The following is a 19,946-nucleotide window of genomic DNA, read 5'->3' as shown; positions in this document are numbered from 1 at the left end:
TTATTCTAGCACTCCTTGACCTCCCATTCCAACATGTTATTTGATGGTGTAAAAGTCCCTTCCTCTCTCTTGTTATCTCTTTCTTTCTCCTTCTCTGCCTGACTCTCTGTCGCTCTATGCCCCCTTCTCCATCCCTCTCGGTTTCCCTACCTGTCTCTTTCTATTTTCATATCCACCTTCCTCTCCCTCTCCCCATACCCTTCTTTCTCTCTCCCTCTTCCTTTCCCACTTTCCCTCCCTCTCCCCCAGCTCTTCTCCCTCTCCCCCAGTTCTTCTCCCTCTCTCCCAGTTCTTCTCTCTCTCCCTCCCCCAGTTCTTTTCCCCCCACTCTCCCTTTCCCCCATCCCCATCCTCCCACCCAAAAATGAAGCCAGGAGAAAATAAAATTCCTTTTAGCACTCTGAGAGGTTGCCTGGGGAAGAGGCATAGGTCAACTCTTTATTTTTCATGCTATTGAAGGGTAAAATGAATATTACCAAAGTACAAAATGGGGAAGCAGTTTGGGTCACACCTGGACCGATGGCCCAAGTAATTCGAGAAAATCATTGTGGAGGAATATGAGAGCCATGACAGGGATGAAGGGCCTAAGGAAGGAAACCCTATAGCTGGTGAAGGCTTCAAAATTTGCCAAGGTGAGTTGATAGATTGGATAATCCACAAGTACAAATTCCAGAATTCCAGAGTTCAGAGAACCAATAGAGCCCAGTCCCAGCTCTTCATGCTTGCTGTGTAACCTTGGGCAAGTCACTTAACCTCTCTGTGCCTCAGCTTCCTCATCTGTAAAATGGGGATTCAATACCTGTTCTTCCTCCTACTTAGACTATGAGCCCCATAGGGGACTGGAACTCTGTCCGATATGCTTATCTTTTATCTACCCTAGTACTTAATACAGTATTTGGCATATAGTAAGTGCTTCAAAACCACACAATTGTTATTATTATTATTCTTATTATTATTACTATTATTCCAGAATGGATTGAGTAGGTGAACACTATGTACATTTTCCATCAATCGATGACATTTATTGAGTGATTACTATGGGTAGAGCACTGTACTTTGCACCTTCCATCTCCAAGATGGAGAACAGTGATGGGAAAATTGAGTACTAAAGGCTTAACTCTTCTTGTCTCCTTTATTTCCCTCCCTCCCTTTTGGTTTATGAGATACACCAAAATGAAGACAGCCACAAATATTTATATCTTTAACCTGGCTCTGGCTGATGCCCTGGTCCTCCTCACCTTGCCCTTCCAAGGCACAGACATGTTCCTGGGCTTCTGGCCCTTTGGGAACATGCTCTGCAAGATCGTCATCTCCATCGACTACTACAACATGTTCACCAGCACCTTCACCCTGACCATGATGAGCGTGGACCGCTACATCGCCATCTGCCACCCCGTCAAGGCACTGGATATCCGGACGCCCAACAAGGCCAAGGTGGTCAACATCTGCATCTGGGCCTTGGCCTCCGTCATCGGCATCCCAGTCATGGTGATGGGGTCAGCGGAGATGGAAAACAATGGTTAGTCAAAGATGACTGGTGAAGAGTCTTTCCCAACAGTCATTCATTCATATTTATTGAGCGTTTACTGTGTGCAAAGCACTGTACTAAGCACTCCATCTACATCTGTATATCTGTCCGTTTCATGAGGAGGGCTTAAAACGTACAACCCTAGCAGCAGACTCTCTAAAATGGGATACGAAGTTTGAAGAGAGCACAGTGTAACATCAGTGGTATTTATTGATAGCACTGTACTAAGCACTTGGGTGAGTACAATAAAATGGAGTTGGTAGGCACGTCCCCTGGCCCCAGTGAGATGGAGGAGGGCTGGGGGCTTGACTACTTATTTAGAGAACCCTTTGAACTCAAATCCTATCCAGAAAACAGGCCTGGGTTCAGGGCTGTATTGTGTCACAATACCCAGGAACCAAGCCAAATGCATGGCACAGAGCTGTCAGCTTTGGCTGGCGAACAGGGAGATGGAAGCAGATTTTCAGGGCACTGTTGGGAGGGGAACGGGTGTCTTTTGAGCAACCACTAGGTGAGTGCTCTTTCCTGCTTCCTCTTCATATTTGGGGAGGGTATGGGGATGGGAAGGTGAAGTTTGGGGACTTCAGAAAATCAGGTAGAAGAGGCAGAAAAAAGGGAGATAGCGATTAACTAGCACTTATATACCTATCTGTAATTTATAGTAATTTCTGTCTCCCTCTCTAGACAGTAAACTCCTTTTGGACAGGCAAAATTCTGTCCAAAAGGGAAAATCTCTCTATCCCTATTGTGCTATACTTTCCCAAGCTCTTGGAGCAGTGGAATTTTATTGAGTGCTTACTGTGGGCGCAACACTGTACTAGGCTCTTGGGAGAATAACTATCATTGATCGATTGATTAATGGGAACGTTGCTGACAACTCTCTAAGGCAATGGTGTTTTATTGTTCAGACTACTGGGAATGTGATGCTTATTACTTGGTATGTCATCACCTCAATAGGTTATAGGACTGCCTTGCTTGTAGTTGAGCTATCTAATAAGTTCTGGGTTCCCTGGCCAGGAACTCTTCTCACTGAAAGGATGGGAGTGGAATCCCTGGATCCTTCCCTAGGTCCCATTTTGAAATCCCTGGGTTGCCAAATAATCAATTAGTTAATAATTTATTAAGCACTTACAATGTACAAAGAGCTAGACCACTGAGAATAGCACAGAGACATTGTAGAAGACTTAGTCCTTGCCCTCAAGGTCTAGGTGCTTCTGTTCGAAGGATGGGGCAATTGGTACACTGGGAAGCAACGTGGCCTAGTGGAACCAACGTGGGCTTGGAAGTCAGAGGACTTGGGTTCTAATCCTGGCTCTGCGATCTTGGGTGATCTTGGGTGGGTCAACTAACTTCTCTGAGCTCAATAACCTCTTCTGTAAAATTGCGATTAAATCCCAACTCCTTCTAAATGTGAACCCCATGTGGGACAAAGAGTCTGTCCAAATTGAAATTATGCTTATCTCGGTGCTTAGTATAGTGCCTGCTTCACCTCCCCACCTTATCTCCACCCACTACTGCCATATCAACTTTTCTGCATCTTGAAGCACTTGTATCTTCACCTGCTAAACACTTGGATATTACCCACTGCCTTACCCCAACAGCGCTTGTGTACATATCTTTAAACTCTATTGCTTCCCTCTCTCTGTGATTTATTTCAAAGACTATCTTCCCCACAGGATTGTAAGGTATTGGAGAGCAGGGATCATGTCTGCTAAAATCTATTGCATTCTCTCAAATACAGTACGGGCTTGACAAATACTACTGATTAATGGAATGATTAATATAGGCATAATCCCATAATCCCAGAGCCTATTAAAAAGTCTGAACTTCTCAAGAAAACCAAATGAGAAAAGAAAGTTGAGTGAACAAAAATATTGAGAGAATTAACAGCGATAACCTATAGTGCCCACCTACCTAGTTGGTAACACATGGTAACCACATGGTGCGCCTGTCCCCATAGCGACAAACTCAGTAATTGTTCAGATGGTGGGTGAATTTGCATTTGTATCTTGCTAATATCAGCCTTGGATTGACAAGCTAGGGTCAGAGTTTGGAAAAATTCATTTTAACCTTGGGGTATCAGCCATATCTTTCCCATAGTAAAGAAGAAGTCCCCAGAGGAAAATCTCTTTGATTCATCCACGATAAATGTCAACCTATTTGCTTTTGTCCTGTATCTCCTGTACCCCTCCCTCCCTGCTTGAAATTACAGCTCCTTTTCATTGAGACGGTGCTTATTTTTCCTTCACAGCCCTTTCCTAGCTGCTTTTACTGTCAAAACACATTTGTATTTGCAGCAGGAGAGGAACCTAAGATATACTGCTTAATGCTCCGAAATCTGGAGTTTTAGGAGCATTTGCCAAATTGCATGAATATCTGTGGGCAGGGAAAGTGTCTACCAACTCTATTATATTATACGCTCCCAAGTGCTAAGTATACAGTAAGTGGTTAATGAATATGATCGATTGATCGAATGATCAACAAAATCGTTTCAAAGTCCTGTTCTGACCCATGGAAGCCCATTTGACCCTTTACCACTCTCCAGCCTGCATATTATTCCTACCAGAACCTGGGAAAGTCTATTAGGTATTTGATACATTGGGCACAGCCAAGTCAGTCATATTACCATTATTATTATTATCACGGTGCTCATTTAGAGGTTACTATGTGCTAAACACTGTTCTAAGCACTGGTATAGATACAAGTTAAGCAGGTTGGACACAGTCCCTGTCCCACTTGGGACTCCCACTCTTAATCCCCATTTTACAGATGAGGCAACTGAGGCCCAAAGAAATTAAACGACTTGCCCAAGGTCACACAGCAGACATGTGGTGGAGCTGGGATTAGAACCCATGTCCTTCTAACTCCCAGGCCAGTGCTCTATCTACTATGACAGGTAAGAAATTTAATAGTTATCTCATCTGTGAAGTGGGGATTCGTAATTTAATATTTACTTCATCTATAAAATGGGAGCCTTATGTGGATCATGGACTGTGTCCAATCTGATTATCCTGTATGTACCCCAGTACATAGTACAGACATAGTAGGTACTGAAAAGACATCATAAAAATAAAATAAGTGATTAAGCTTGAGGCTTCCACATCATCCCCAGATCTTCAGTGAAGCAAGGTTTGTTTTGCTATAATGATGACTACTTCTTCAGTTACTCTCATTTAGTGAGATGGAAGGAGAAACCCATAGAAAATCCATTCCCCTGGTGAATAAGCATTTTGGACTTTTTTGTCCAAACTGGAAATGTGAAAACCAATTCTAAAACAAACCAACAGTGTCTGGGCACCCAGATGGAGAGGCTTCATAGGTAATTCTCTTCCTCATTCAATTTTTTTGATAACATCTCTTTCCTCCATTAGCATGACCAAATGAGCATGATCTTCTGAAACTGAGCTTCCTCATGCCCCCTTACCCTCCGTCCTTCTGGTTGGTGAGGCTAGACTGAGTCTTAGTCTGGAATAGAGAAGCAGCAAGGCCTAGTGGAAAGACCATGGACCTGGGAGTCAGAGGACCTGTATTCTAATCCTGTCTCTGCTACTTGTCTGCTGTGTGACTTTTGGACAAGTCACTTAATTTCTCTGTGCCTCGTTACCTCAGCTGTAAAATGGAGATTATTACCTTGATCCTTATTTGGGATAGGGACTGTGTTGATCTGATTATCTTGTATCATTGTCACATGGTAAGCACTTATTATTAATCACATTTATTGAGTGCTTACAGTGTGCAAAGCACTGTACTAAGCACTTGGGAGAGTACAGTAGAACATCAGACACATTCCCTACAACAAAGAGCTATCTTAACAAGTAACATTAAAAAAATTGAACTTGGCTCCTTGGCAGTTCCTTAGAAGAATGAAAAATGAAGTGATTTCCTTTCTTTATGAGTCCGCTGCTCCCCCATCTGCTGTCACTGTGATCACAGAGGGCACCATGAGGGTAAAGCGTGGCAACTACTAGATGGCAGAGAGCTCTCCCCACCCCTAAATGGGAGAGTAATGAGTCAAATTAAAAAAACAAGTGTTAATTGAGCACCCACAGAAGGCATAGCACATTTCCTGGATCTGGGTGAACAATGAATAAAAACTTATAGTGAATTTTCCTTTCCAGCTTGTTTGGAATATTCATTTGCTGTGCTACTTCTAAAGAGCAGTGGCAGTTCAGTGCTCTCTGATTCCGCTTTTACAGGTGTAGTTGGAAAAATATGTATAGTCGGTAAAGCAATATCAAAGAAGGCCATGATTTATTAATAGAGCATGAGGCAAGACAGAGGGGTATCAGCTCTGATTCACTGAGTGGAATTACTGTGGTAGGTTATAAATCATCCTGTCAACAGGAGATGGATCGGCAACTGAGAAATGAAGACAGCCAGATTCCATCTATCAGAGCCCTGTAAATTCCCAGTGGAAGATGGCTGGAATCATAATCACCAGTGAACAAAGAAAGTTAATTCTTATCTCTGACGTCTGAACCATTTTTAAAATACGAAAATTAAATAACAATAAAGAACACTAGGCCCCCTTTGATTTTAACTAGGTTTCTCATCTCCTAAGTAACCTTTCCTTCATTCTCTGCCCTTCATTTCCTTGAAAGCACTCAAGGACCAATGACATTTCCTGATTAGTTGCCAACCTTGAAATGAGATGGTCTAATCTGTGGTTTATGTAATCTCACCTCTAATATCCTCTCTGCTAACGCTATCCCTGGACGTTGATGCAATTTTCAAACTAAGGAAAAAGCAAAGCTGATACTTGGAGGTACCTTGGGGATCCCATTTTCCCACCTGAAGTTACAACATTTCCAAAACACTCATCAAACTCTCACACTGTGTGGCTTAACCATGAGGTTACTGGGAGAGTCAGTATCAAGGTTGAGGGATGTGGGGCAGAGAATAAAGTAAATCCCAGAGCAAATATATATATATATGTTTTGGGGAATAAGTATAGGCAGGCTGGAGAGGAGATTAATAATAATTGTAGTATTTGTTAAGCGCTTACTAGGTGCTAAGCACTATATAATAATGGTGGTATTTGTTAGCGCTTACTATGTGAAAGCACTGTTCTAAGCACTGGGGGGATACAAGGTGAACAGGTTGTCCCACGTGGGGCTCACAGTTTTTAATCCCCATTTTAAAGATGAGGTAACTGAGGCACAGAGAAGTTAAGTGACTTGCCCAAAGACACACAGCTGACAAGTGGTGGATCCGGGATTCAAACCCATGACCTCGGACTCCCAAGCCCAGGCTCTTTTCACTGAGCCACGCTGTTTCTCCCTATATGTGCTAAATGCTGGGGTAGATATAAGACAATCAGGTTGGACACTGTTCTTGTCCCCACGTGGGTCTCCCAGTTTGTAGGAGGAAGGACACACATTGAATCCCTGTTTTACAGATGAAGAAACAGGCTCAGAGAAGTTAAATGACTTGCTCAAGTTCACACAATGGGCAGATGATAGAGCCAGGAATAGAACCCAGCCGCTTTGACTCCCAGGCCTGTGTTCTTTCTGGTAGGCCACGCTCCCTCTTTTACATGAAAAGGAGGAATGGTACCTCATCAGGGTTGCCGGGTAAGGCCACTTCATGACGAGGCATTGACAGATCGCTCTCTCCCCTGATTGGCCCAATTATAGTTGTTTCTAAAGGTTGAAAGGGAAACTGAGGTTTGTCCCCTTTCAGTGTGCATTTCTCTCTCCTCTCACAGAGATCGAGTGCTTAGTCCAAATCCCAGTGCCAGAAAATTACTGGTCTCCAGTCTTTGGGATCTGCGTCTTTCTCTTCTCCTTCGTGATCCCCGTCTTCATCATCACCATCTGCTACAGCCTGATGATCCGACGCTTAAAGAATGTGCGGGTCCTGTCGGGCTCCAAGGAGAAGGACCGGAACCTCCGCCGCATCACCCGCATGGTCCTCGTGGTGGTGGCCGTGTTCGTCATCTGCTGGACCCCGATCCAGATCTTCGTGCTGGTCCAGTGCCTGGGCACTCAGCCGGACAGCGAGGTCAAGGTCGTCATCCTCCACTTCTGCATCGTCCTGGGCTACGCCAACAGCAGCCTGAACCCTGTCCTCTACGCCTTCCTCGATGAGAACTTCAAGACCTGCTTCAAGAAATTCTGCTTCCCTTCCGCCTTCCGGCCTGAATTGCAAATGTCCAACCGGATGTGCAGCATTGCCAAGGATGTGGCTTATGCCTGCAAGACCTCAGATGGGACGAACAACCCCGCATGACTAGGCATGGAACTGCCGGTGATCCCGGCCAGCCCACAGAGCCCCACGACCCCGAACACGGAACTCACTCAGGTCACGGCGCTCTAGTCTGGGGTAAGATCAGGCTCCAGGTTGGAAGAATGCGGGAAAGGTTGTCTGCGGAGGGGGCATTTGGAGAATTGCCACTTTCTAACCACGAAGCCCTGAGGGGTTCAAGTGCTAGAGCAAAGATTCTGCTCCAGGGATCTCTTTTGCCTCCAGGGTGGACCTAGGATCCGTCACTAGAAGGTCTTCTGAAATTAGACCTCACTGAAGCCAAAGGAAAGGACTGCAATTGAACAAAGTACACAGAATAAAGGATCGTTTCTGATATTATTCATAGCAGGAAAAAGTAAATCGCTAAGGAGTGCAGCTAGCTGAGACAGTCTAGTGAGTTCTCTGCAATGTGATGCTGATTCACATAAGCCTCGATGAACATCCACAAGTAGGCACACTAAGGTGTACACAGACACACACAAACATAAAAACTTTCACGCATGCTCTAATGCACACAAACACACACGCACATACAAGGACTTTCATGAATACACATGCACACCCACGAACACTTTCAAATTTTACCTTTCAAACATGGAGGAGTCAAAATCCCGTGTCTCAGGATGACGATAACAGGAGCTCACGAGATGTGATAAAAGGAATTTTATGTCAGCAGAAATATTCTTTGAACCAAAATACACTTGAAAAAGCAGTTTGCTTTTACAAATATTTTCATTATAATAATGAATGATTCTGCCATGTATATAGAATAACATTCTTTGTCTGTATATACGCCCACTGACACTTGTATCCTCCCCCCTCCAGGCATGTAGAAAAGGCTTGGTGGGGTTTGGTTCAAGGGTCAAGGAAGAGCTGCTCTGGAATGCCACTGGCTCTGAAGACGTGGCACCCCTTCATGAAATTCCAGGTTGGAGCTCTTTCCCCCTGCAGCATCTTGTAAAATTGACTCCTAATTCTTGGCACAGGGAGTTTGGGTGGGACCTAAAGATGAGCAAAGGCTAGAAAGTGCTAATGGGAGGTGGTGATTGAGCACTTTCCGTTTTCATTCCAGTTCTGGTTTAAAGTTTGCTGAGCCCCTGGTCTTCATCAAATCAGTTCATCAAGCTGGTCCAACAGGAAGAAGAGTCACTATGAATATTAGGAGCCCTTACCTCTTAACCTTGGCTCTGCCCAAGAGAGAAGCCTGGTTTGTTATTACAAGACCATAGGGGTGGGAGATGGACTTTTGGAATGTGGAAGAAAGGAATTGGTATCACCATAGGATGGGAGAAGAAATCCAAAGAAAGCATGTCTCCTGGAGGACTGTAAAGATTTCATGTCGTTAGCCTTTCTGCATGACTCGAAGTGACTTTTTTAATGTACTGATTCACTGATATTTTAATACTGTACCTTTGAAAACCCTTGATTATGTGCGTATGGATGAAGAAAACCTCAGTTGGATTTTAAGTTGTCTCTGGGTGGAGCTTGATGTACATCGTCAATTGCTTTAGGATGGGAATGCATTCTGTCAAATCTGACAAGAGATGGGGAACAAATGGTTACGACTTGTTCTGGGATTCAGGAAGGTTTTTATAACCAAAAGATTTTATCATGAAATCAATGAAGATCATGAATTTCATACTCAGCAATGGGAAAGGACAGAGGTAGAATTTTTTTTAAATCAACAACCAATAAACATGTACTAATGACATCAACTATCACAGCATCTCATATATGAAATATGTGCTGCTCCTAGTTGGAATAGGAGTTTGAGAACATCAACACCTCCTTAAAGAGGAGGAAAATTTGCCAGAAATTCAGCTAAAGAGCTGAATTTCTGGTTCCGTTGTCATCTCTTTTTAAAGCTATTAGTCACAGGCATCTAAGATGAAGAAGTGATTGTCTTTGTGCCCTTCCTAGATCAGTAAATCAGGGCACAATCCCAATCGATGTGAAACGTGCTCCCAAAGTTCCCTTTGAAATTAGTACTGTTATTGATAAAAGAGCCTCCATGACATCTTCGAGGTATGAACTGGACTTCAAAATGTTTTACAGCAAATACTGAGCCATCATTTATCAGAGTCTTTATTCAGTTTGAGGAAACATTACCCAAGCACCAATCTAATGAAATGGAGGTAAGATGCCATCAGAAAGTGTGGCGTAATGAGTGTCTCCCCAACCCCCAACCCTACACACAACTCAGTTTACTGTCTTCCTTCTAAGCTTTTTGATCATTTTTGGCATCTCTAGACACTGATCATTTGGATTTCTGCTGGACGACCTTTGTTACAAATGGAACAAAAATATAAAAATGTCCTATTGTATGGTGCCTAGCAGAGTGTAGAACAACAACTGATTATTTTGAACAAAAACTCTTTCAAGACATTCTCACCTGTTGTATGACTGAGCTTGTTATTACTGCGGTGAGAATCCAATACCCATTTTTGGATGGCTACTTGTGCTTTTATAAAGAGAAAATGCAGTTCTGTACTTTTCAGAATCCAAAATATAATGACATTGCTGTGTAATCTTGCAAGCTCTTTAGGTTAAGTTATTCTGGTACCTGAACTATCGAAGTCACTGAAAATTAGTAGATATCTCCCTGTCCTCTACTAAACCTCAGTCTTCAGTCTCCATATCGGTTTGGAAAAAATGTCTTAATAAAGTGCAGAATATGGGTAAGTGGATGATATCCTCAATTCATATTATTCAGTCATTAAATAAAGCTGATAGTAGGAAGTATTCCTCTTCTATGGCACTACAGTCCTGGGTGGTGGGTGAATTTCCAACCTACTAGTCATAGTATCTTTTACTACTAAAATGCAGTTAATCCCAGTCCTTATATGGAGCCATTCTGGCGCCGTTGCCTTCAATGTAATTGCTCTCTATGTGGGTGGAATTTGAAATACTTGTGAGTTGAAACAGATGGATCATTTGTTGACATGAGTAATAAACATATATTTATCTGTTCATGACAGCTTGATCAATGTGGCAATCACTAAACTCAAATGTGTAGATGGTTCTCTGCCTTAGCTCTCCCATTAGCATATATGAATGGAAGAAATGCATTCTCTATTCCTCAGACCAAATTTCATAGCATGTCAGTGAATTTGCTAATGCTGCTCCTTTGCAGTCAAAACAGTATTAGCGTTGATAACTGGCAACAAGGTTTTGGTTTCCTTGACTGTTTGTCCTTCTCACTGTTAGAGTAAATTGATCAAACTTCCATTTCTGATTTTGAACAGATGGAGGCAGCAGGGATTCAGAAAGTAAAATAATTTAACCTGGATGTCTTCAACCCGAGCTTCCTATGTTGTCTATAACATTTAAAAATTTAAAATATTTCTTTCTTTCCAGGACCATTTGTTGTGTATTATCCTTTAAAGATAGAAGTTGAATGAGAGTTTGACATTTGGTCATATTTGAAGAAGAACACAGAAAGTTTGGATAACTACTGCTTATTGGTGGTAATGAAAATATTTTCCTGGAAAGAGCTAAATCGGTCTGACTGCTTTTTCTTTAATATTAAAGATGATCTTTTAATTTGGGATTGTACAAGAGTGTGTGTGTGTGTGTGTGTGTGTGTGTGTGTGTTGCAGAAGACAGCACTACTGACGATGAGGAGTAGCTTTTGAAGCGGGACGGAAGGATGACTTTCTATCTTTGCTGGTGGTGTTGGGAATTGATAAATAATATTAATGTGAAAAGCAACCCACTTTCACTCTAGTTTTCTATTTTATCTTCTCTTTGGGAGCCTGTCTGTAACATTTTTCCCCTTAGGCACCTGAGTCTAAGAATGCTTCCTCCTACATCATAGTTTGCACACAGTGGTAGCCCTCATTATGCAGTGATGATGTTTTTGGCTGTAATAATTATAAAAAAAATTATGGCATTTACAAAGGCCTTACTAAACCCTTGAGTAGATACAAGATATTTCTTATTCAATACAGGACTCAAAGTCCAACTGATACTTTGATTTTCATTTTAGAGATGAGGAAAGTGAGCCATAGTGTCACATCACCTAAGCAGTTGGGGAGCCTCACACCCCCATAGCACTTAGATTCATATCTTTATATTCAATTACCTCTTCATATTTGTAACTTGTTTTAAATTCTATCTTCTCCACTACATTGTAAGCCCCTAGGGAGCAGGGATCATGTCTACTAATTTTACCGTACTATTGTTGTGCAGCCAGTAGGCACTCAGTAAATACTGTTGATAGTACATTTTATTTCCTCCTATGTATTTGTTGAGATAAACTAAGAATTTAGTGGCATGGTTTTGAAAAATGGAGATGAAATTATACTTTCCAAGGCCATTGTTCAGAAATAGTTGTGGATCTAAAATGATCCCTGAACATTATTGAAAAAACATTTTCCACAGAATAAGAAGTTGGGAAAATTTGGTGAAATTGCATTGCATTCTCAGATGATCCTTGACTACCCGCGTTCAGCGCCATGGAGATTTTAATCAATCAATAAGTGGTATTTATTGAACACTTAACTGTGGGTAATGCCCTGGACTAAGTGATTGGGAGAGTGCTTAAAGAACTCTCTAAGATCATCAATCTTGTTGTCAGATGCCTCTATTCAATCCTAATCCTCCTCCACCTTTCAGCTGCCTTTGACACCGTACACCACCCCTTCTTCTTGAAGCATTATTTAATCTTGACTTTACTGATGCTGGTTCTCCTCCTTATATCTCTGGCCATTCCTTCTCATTCTCCTTTGCAGGCTCCTCCTGTGCTTCCCACCCTCTGACAGTGGAACTCCCTCAAGGTTGAGTTCTGGGCCCCCTGCTATTCTCCATTTTTACCCACTTCCTTGGTTAGAACTCATTCACTTTTGTAACTTCAACTACCATCTCCAGGTGGATGATTTCCAAATCTATCTCTCCAGCCCTGATTTCTCTCCTTCCCTGCAATCTCACATTTCCTCCTGCCTTCAGGGCATCTCTACTTGGATGAGCGGCCCTGGATGTGCGGCTGAAACCTCAAACCAAACATGCCAAATGGAACTCACCTTCCCTCCCTGTCCTCCCCCTGTCTTTCCCATCACTGTAGACAACACCATTATCTTCCCTATCTCACAAGCCAATAAGCTTGTCATTATTCTCAACTTATCTCCATCATTCCACCTACATATTCGTCACCAAATCTTGTCAATTCTACCTCTGGAATGTCACTAAAATCAGCTTTCCTCTCCATTAAAACTGTTACTGTGCTGAATCAAGCATTTATCATTTCCCACCTTGACTAATGCATCAGTCCCCTCACTGACCTCCCTACCTCCTTTCTCTCCCCATTCCAGTACGTACTTCACTCTGCCTCCCAGATCAATTTTCAAACAAAGAGTTCAGTCTATGCCTTCCTACTCTTCAAGAACCTCCAGTGGTGGCCTGTAAGAACTGTGGTATTTGTTAACTGCTTGCTATGTGTCAAGCATTCTACTAGGTGCTAGGGTAGATAGAAGATATGTCCCACATGGGCCTCACAGACTAAGAAGGAAGGAGAACAGGTATTGAATTCCCATTTTGCAGATGAGGGAGTTGAGGCACAGAGAATTGAAGTGACTTGCCCAAGGTCAAATAGCTGTTAGGTAGTGGAGCTGGTATTGAAACTCAGGACCTCTGACTCTCAGGACTGAGCTTTTTCTACCAGGCCATGATGATTCCCACACTGCCTGCCCCTCTCCACATCAAACAGAAAATCCTTATTATCAGCTTTAAAGCAGTCGATCAGATCGCCCCCTCCTACTTCACCTTGCTAATTTTCTACTACAACCCAGGCCACACACTTCGTTCCTCTAATGTCAACCTACTCATTGTGCCTTGATCTCACTTCTCACCTACTCCCTGGCCCCATCTTCCCTCTTCATATACAACAGACCACCACTCTTTCTGCCTTCAAAAACTTATTAAAATCACATCCCCTCCAAGAGGCCTTCCTTTGCTAAGCCCTCATTTCCCTTACTCCCTCTCCCTTCCGCTTTACCCCCACACTTGGTTCTGTACCCTTAAGCACCTGACACCCACTCTTCCCTCAGCCCCACAGCACTCGTGCACATATCCGTAATTTATTTTACTGTCTGACTCCCCTTCTAGATTATAAACTCCTTTTGTGTAGGGAATGGTTCTACTACCTCTGTTATATTTTACTCTCTGAAGCACTTAGTACAGTCCTCTGCACACAGTAAGCACTCAGTAAATACCACTGATTGATTATCTGAGAGTACAATACAACAGAAGTGGCAGACACATTCCCTGTCCATAAGGCGCTTACATCCAGAGGAGGAGTTTACAGTCTAGAGGAGAGAATATACTTTTCTTCCCTTTGGCTTTACAGATGATACTTCTGTTGACACATTATTTTAATCAGTTGTACTAGAAGCCATAGCAGCAGCAGTATTTATTGAGTGCCCAGTTAGTGCAGTGCACTGTAGTAGCCACTAGCAAAGACCAAAATAAGGAAGTGGCTTATTTCCTGCTCATGATACGCTTACACTCTAACCGGTGAGATAAACATAAAAATATGGGTGATGCAAACTGATGTTTGCCAAAGAATCCCTCCCACACTGTTACCATATAAGAAATGCCACATGCTGCATTTGTTTCCCACATACTCACCTCATGAGGTTGTGGTCTCAGCCCCTTTAAGACTGTTTGCTACCTAACTGATAATCGTCCTCTATCTTCTATCATCTATCTATCTATCTATCTATCTATCTATCTATCTATCTATCTATCTATCTATATCTTCACAATGACTTCTTTTTGACAGGTTCAAGGAAACTGCATCTCCACCTACTGAGAAGAGTGGACCTCGAGAGAGTGTCCTCAAGTGGGGAGGAGAACAGGTTTTTTCTTTTCCAGTCTCTGACTACTATGAGGCTTGCTTGAAGTAAGACATGCAGGAACAGTTGGCCTCATTCTTAATTCTTGCAGTCAGATTTCAGGGAGAATAATGCCTTTGGGCCCGCAATTTCTTGAGTGATGTTTTCCATGTGATTTATTCCTGTAGTTGAATTCATTCTAATTCAAACTTTCCACACTCCTTTTCAGAGCAAGTAGTATTTTTTGAGCACTTATTCTGGGCGGAGCACTGAATTTTACTCTAAAAGGTATATATAGAATTATCTATATATATGCTATATATGCACTATATAGACTTTTATGTAGTTGTCCTTGGTATTGGAAAAATAACACCACTGATATGAGTATTTGTGTATGTGGACCTACAGTTCTGGCTACAGTATGCACATAGAAAGTCTGTTCTTTGTTATGCTGTTAATCAGTGGTATTTATTGAGCACTTACTGTGTGCAGAGCACTGAACTAAGCGTTTGGGAGGGTACAATTCGACAGGGTTGGTAGACATGCTCCCCCTGTTATGTTTAATGTTTGCAGTTCCTGGTGCTGTTTTATCTTTTTTGTCTTTTGTCTCCTTCCTGTTTTGATAGAGGTATGCCATACTGGCCTGTCCTCCGCAACTGAGTGTCACTTTTAAGTAGGGGGACAGCAATGGTGGAGGCTTGATTTTACTGTGTCCTGTACTAGGCACTAGGAAAGTAGAAAATAATTAGCAAGCACAATCTCTGCCCCATGGAGACCACTGTCCTTCCCTAACCACTGCCCTTCCCTAATGGATTAAGTGGGGGAAAGAAGGGAAAGCGTGAACCTGAAGAGACTATTCTTTCTGCTGTTCCCTTTTGCCCCCTTCTTCCCCATCAACCTTGTCTGTGGCAGATACTGAGTCATGAAGCACATGATTTGCACCTTTTACTTTAGAGATGGCACTTTGTTCCATGGATGGATCTGAGATTGCAAACGTTTATCTACCAAGTGCACAATTTGATTTAACCCACAAGAAATCACAAAGCTTCTCAGGCTTATAGCCAGCGGCAAGGCTGATGCAATTAAAACTTTTTTTGTTATTCTCAGGGTATCCTAGCCCAGGACAATCTGAAACCTGGGTCAATTAAGATCAATTACATTGATCCATGACCTCCCTAAGGCACTGAATTCAAGAGACAATGTCAATAGTTCCATCCAAACGGGCTGATGAAAAGGAAGACTCTGACCACTCTCCCATTTACCCTGAACTTGGTTCAGGGGAAATGTTCCTAGTGATTCATTGAAATAAATACGCAACCAATATAAAGTAAATACTTGGTGTGTGATTTCCCCAAGCTCTGGGTTTGGTTTCAATCACTGGTTAGAGTAACAGTCGTAGTCGAAATGCCAGCTGTAACAAGCATTAGATTTCGAGCCCTAACACTGACTTCACTCTATTACATCTTCAGAGGTGATGTGAATGATGAATTCAATGTAATTTCAAACCAGAGCTGTGTGATTATCGCTACCCAGCAATGGAACTAATTATGCCTCACTTGCCTTTCTCAAACACTTTGCATGTACCCTGTGAAGCTCTAAATGAAAATTATGAATGAAGGGACAAAGGGTATTCTTGTTCTTGTATTTTTGGCCTAGAAACTTCATCAGAAATGCTCCTTCCTTGCTGTTAGTCCTGCAGATCCAACTGGTCTAGGTAGCTGAAAGAAGTCACTAGAGTCCCAAGAACTCATCAGGATTAAACTGGGAATCTTTTGTTTCATTTTGACTTGGTTTTCAGAGACATCAGGGACTCCTGCTAAAACAGTTCTCATAGAGAATCAACTGATCAATGAAGGGTATTAATTGAGTGCTTACTCATACTAATCACTTGGAATAGTACCATATATTAGAGTTGGTAACCACGATCCTTGCCTGCAAAGAATTTACAGCCTACGGGGGAGACGCTATTTTTTTCATGGTATTTGTTAAGTGATTTCTATGTGTCAAACACTGTTCTAAATGCTGGTGTAAATACCAGTTAATTAGGTTGGACAGTGTCCCTGACCTTTACGGGGCTCTCACAGTCTAAATAGGAGGGAGAACTGAGTCATGGAGAAGTTAAGTGACTTGCCCAAGGTCATACAGTAAGCATTTGGTAGAGCTGGAATTAGAACCCAGGTCCTCTGATTCCCACACTTTCCACTAGGCTCTTTCCACTAGGCTACGCTGCTGTTGGCCAGCTTCCATAGCACCTATGAAGGGGAGGTGAGGAAGGATGTCAGTAGTTTGGGTGAGTGATGAGGAGTTCTCATTTATTCCATCAAGACATAAATCTGGTAGGAACTCCAGGAGATCACCTAATAGTTCCCACCAATTCCTTTAAAAACACTGTTTAAAAAGCAAATCTATTTTGAAATTTCCTTTTGTGTTTTGGATCCTAACAAAATCAACTGCACCAGCAGTGAAGTGATGAGTCTCTGTTCTAAGTGAAGGATGAAGCTTGGTCCAGTCATAAAACTGGGGAACCGAGAACCTCTGTGGATGAATTACATTATCTTGTCCCTGACAGACCTATACCCGCAATGCATGTTACAAGCAGATAGGAGTGCAGGGGTGCTGCACACTGCAAAGTGCCGGGAAGGATTTGACAAACTAAACGTGGTATAGTGGATAGAGTGCTGGTCTGGGAGTCAGAAGATCATGGGTTTTTATCCCGGCTTTGCCATTTGTCTGCTATGTGACCTTGGTAAGTCACTTCACTTCTCTGTGCCTCAGCTACCTCGTCTGTAAATGGGGATTGAGACCGTGAACCCCATGTGGGACAAGGAACTGTGTCCAAACTGATTTGTTTGTATCCACTCCAGTGCTTAGTATAGAGCCTGGTGCAAAGTTAGTGCTTAACAAATACCATAGTTATTTTTATTATGTATGGCAGCAGCTGTGCGTCAGTGAATTTGGGCAGCAGTGCGCTTGGGCAGCCACCTCCTTAGCCCATTTCCTTTTCAAGAATCAAAAGCAAATTTTCTTTTTTAAACAGGGAAATTTTGCTTGGCCTAGGGCCCTAGGGAGTCTTCAATTTGTCCACCAAGTGATAACACAGAATGAGGACACCTACAAAGGAATCTGGCTTATCAGCAGATGCTCCACCAAGATGTTTAATCAGACATTCCTTTATTTGTGGGGCTCAGGTTTAAGTTGAAGTTTAAATTTGGATTATCCCAACCTGAGATAAGATCTGAGGCTCTAAATGGGAAAATATGTGCTATGAGCCCTGGTACATTCTGACCCTTTAATACACTCATTGGTATAGTATTTAATTCACGGGCCTCCAGGAGGGAGAAGAAAATTAATTTAGAAATTATGGAAAATAATGTGAATAACTTACTAAGGTAAGAATCATGCTGACTGAAACTGAATGATCCCTTTCTTCAAAAGTTTGGCTGGGTTGGCAAAAGATAATTTCATTCTACAACCATGGTTTCAGTCTCATTACTCCAGGGTCTATGCAGGTGAAATTTAAAACACAGGATTGGAGGTGGTTAGATCCAAAACCTGGAAACTGGAATTCCCGAGTTCTGTCCCAGGCTCTGTCAGCCATGTGGCCTCTGAATTTAGGGAATTCATTACCCCTCAGAGACTTCACAATTTCTATAATCAAAATGGTAATTTGCTTGCTTGAGAAATCTTTCAATAATCATACATAAAAGTTGACAGAAAGTGACAGTGCAGATATTGAAGCCCGAGGCCAGACACCCCAGGGAAGACCTGGAGCGCAGTGGTCTTTTGTCCTTTCATCATTGCAGTTGTTTGCTATCCTTCATTTTTCCAATCTTCCTTCAGATAAAAAAGAATGAGATCCTAATTAAAGTTCCAACTGGCATGCTATCAGAAAAAAATCTTTGGCGGGGAATGAGATAGCATCTGCATCAAGCTAAGTCAGAGGTATTAAATCATCAACATATGTCCTGTTAAATCAAACAGGTGTTTGTGTCCGGATTCATTTTTCTGTATCAGAAAGATTTGACTTTATGAATCATTCCCATTGTTGTCTTTTGGCAAATTCTGCCTTTGAGGCTACATTAATGCTACGTTTTCTCATCTAAATGAACCAATAGCATATCCAATCCCCAGACCAACCCAAATTTGCACTTTAGGGTGGGAAAAGGAAATGAAAAGCAGCCTACGCAGGCATTTCTGCACAAGTAGATGTCTTCGCTAATACTCTTCACAAATCTCTGCTGTTTAAGGTCTCCGTTTCATTCCCTGGATAATCACCTGATTATCTTTCTTGAGCCTCAACTCCAATAAAGAGGGGAACTGAGATTTCTTGTCTCAATTCTTAGCTTTCTAATCATCTGTCTGGGAACATTTTGTGATTCTGTTCTACACAAACTCTATGTGATATGAGATCAAACACATTTACATAATTGAAAAATAGTAACAGGTCTGCAGTCATTACTTTCTGAGTTGCAATAAAACAAGTCATGTATCATCATCCCCTTACTTTCATGAGCTTGACAAAATGGTTGCCTATCGATGCCTGCATCATGGTCAAGCTAGGAACGTCTGAGATCAATGTCAAGATGTCAAGAGTGGGAAAGTCCAGGTTTATGCAGGTTGCCACTGGTGATAAGCACAGCTAAACTCCTTGAAGACACTACCCCAGCCCCTTCAAGAAGGTGGATGGCTCTACCTCTTCGCCAAAGAGAGGGATTCTCTGAAGATAACAGCAACTTTTCACAGTCTTTCTGTCTTTGAGATTTAAGCCTTATTACACATAGAAAAGCTGCCAAAATGAAAATATGGTTTTCACTCTAACCTTCAAAGAAATCATCATCAGTGTGGGGAATGAAAGGCTCTGGAATCTTTTAGAAAATCTGTAGAAATGTCCAAGTCAGAAAGGATTTTTTTTGTGGCATTTGTTAAGTGCTCAATATATGCCAAGCTCTCTTCTAAGCGCTGGGGTAGATACAAGTTTATCAGGTTGGATACAGTCCTTGTCCCACATGGGGTTCACAGTCTAAGTTGGAGGGAGGGAGGATTTAATCCTCAGTTTACAGAGGAGGGAAATACTCAATTTAGCAGAGAAATGGCTTGCCCAAGGTTACCCAACAAACAATTGGCAGAGCCAGATTAGAACCCAGGTCCTTTGACTTCCAGGCCTGTGCTCTTGCCACTAGACTACGCCACTGCTGAGTTGTCTTCACAGGCTTTCCATCAAGCTATGAAGCGCTGAGAAAATGCCTCAAGATTTCAAGCACACCACCATCCTCACCATCTTCTGGGAGAGAGCTGAGATATTCCTCCTCTTTACCATGCTGATGAACTCTATTTGGGATATC

The 19,946-nt window shown here is 42.3% G+C and overlaps 1 protein-coding gene across 1 annotated transcript in view; it reads left to right on the top strand.

Annotated features, from left to right (window-relative positions):
- The window catches only part of OPRL1 (opioid related nociceptin receptor 1), a 37,806-nt gene extending 26,533 nt beyond the window's left edge, over positions 1-11,273 (top strand). Inside the window, exons 3-4 of the mRNA XM_029071257.2 lie at positions 1,164-1,519; positions 7,236-11,273. Coding sequence (XP_028927090.1) covers positions 1,164-1,519; positions 7,236-7,759 — 880 coding nt within the window. The 3' untranslated portion in view covers positions 7,760-11,273. The remainder of the gene's footprint in view (positions 1-1,163; positions 1,520-7,235) is intronic.
- The last annotated feature ends 8,673 nt before the right edge of the window (positions 11,274-19,946 follow it).

This window comes from Ornithorhynchus anatinus, chromosome 8, assembly GCF_004115215.2.
Source record: "Ornithorhynchus anatinus isolate Pmale09 chromosome 8, mOrnAna1.pri.v4, whole genome shotgun sequence".
NCBI classification, from domain to species: Eukaryota; Metazoa; Chordata; class Mammalia; order Monotremata; family Ornithorhynchidae; genus Ornithorhynchus; species Ornithorhynchus anatinus.
Note: the sequence above shows the minus strand (reverse complement) of the source record. Positions and strands in the feature narration are given on the sequence as shown.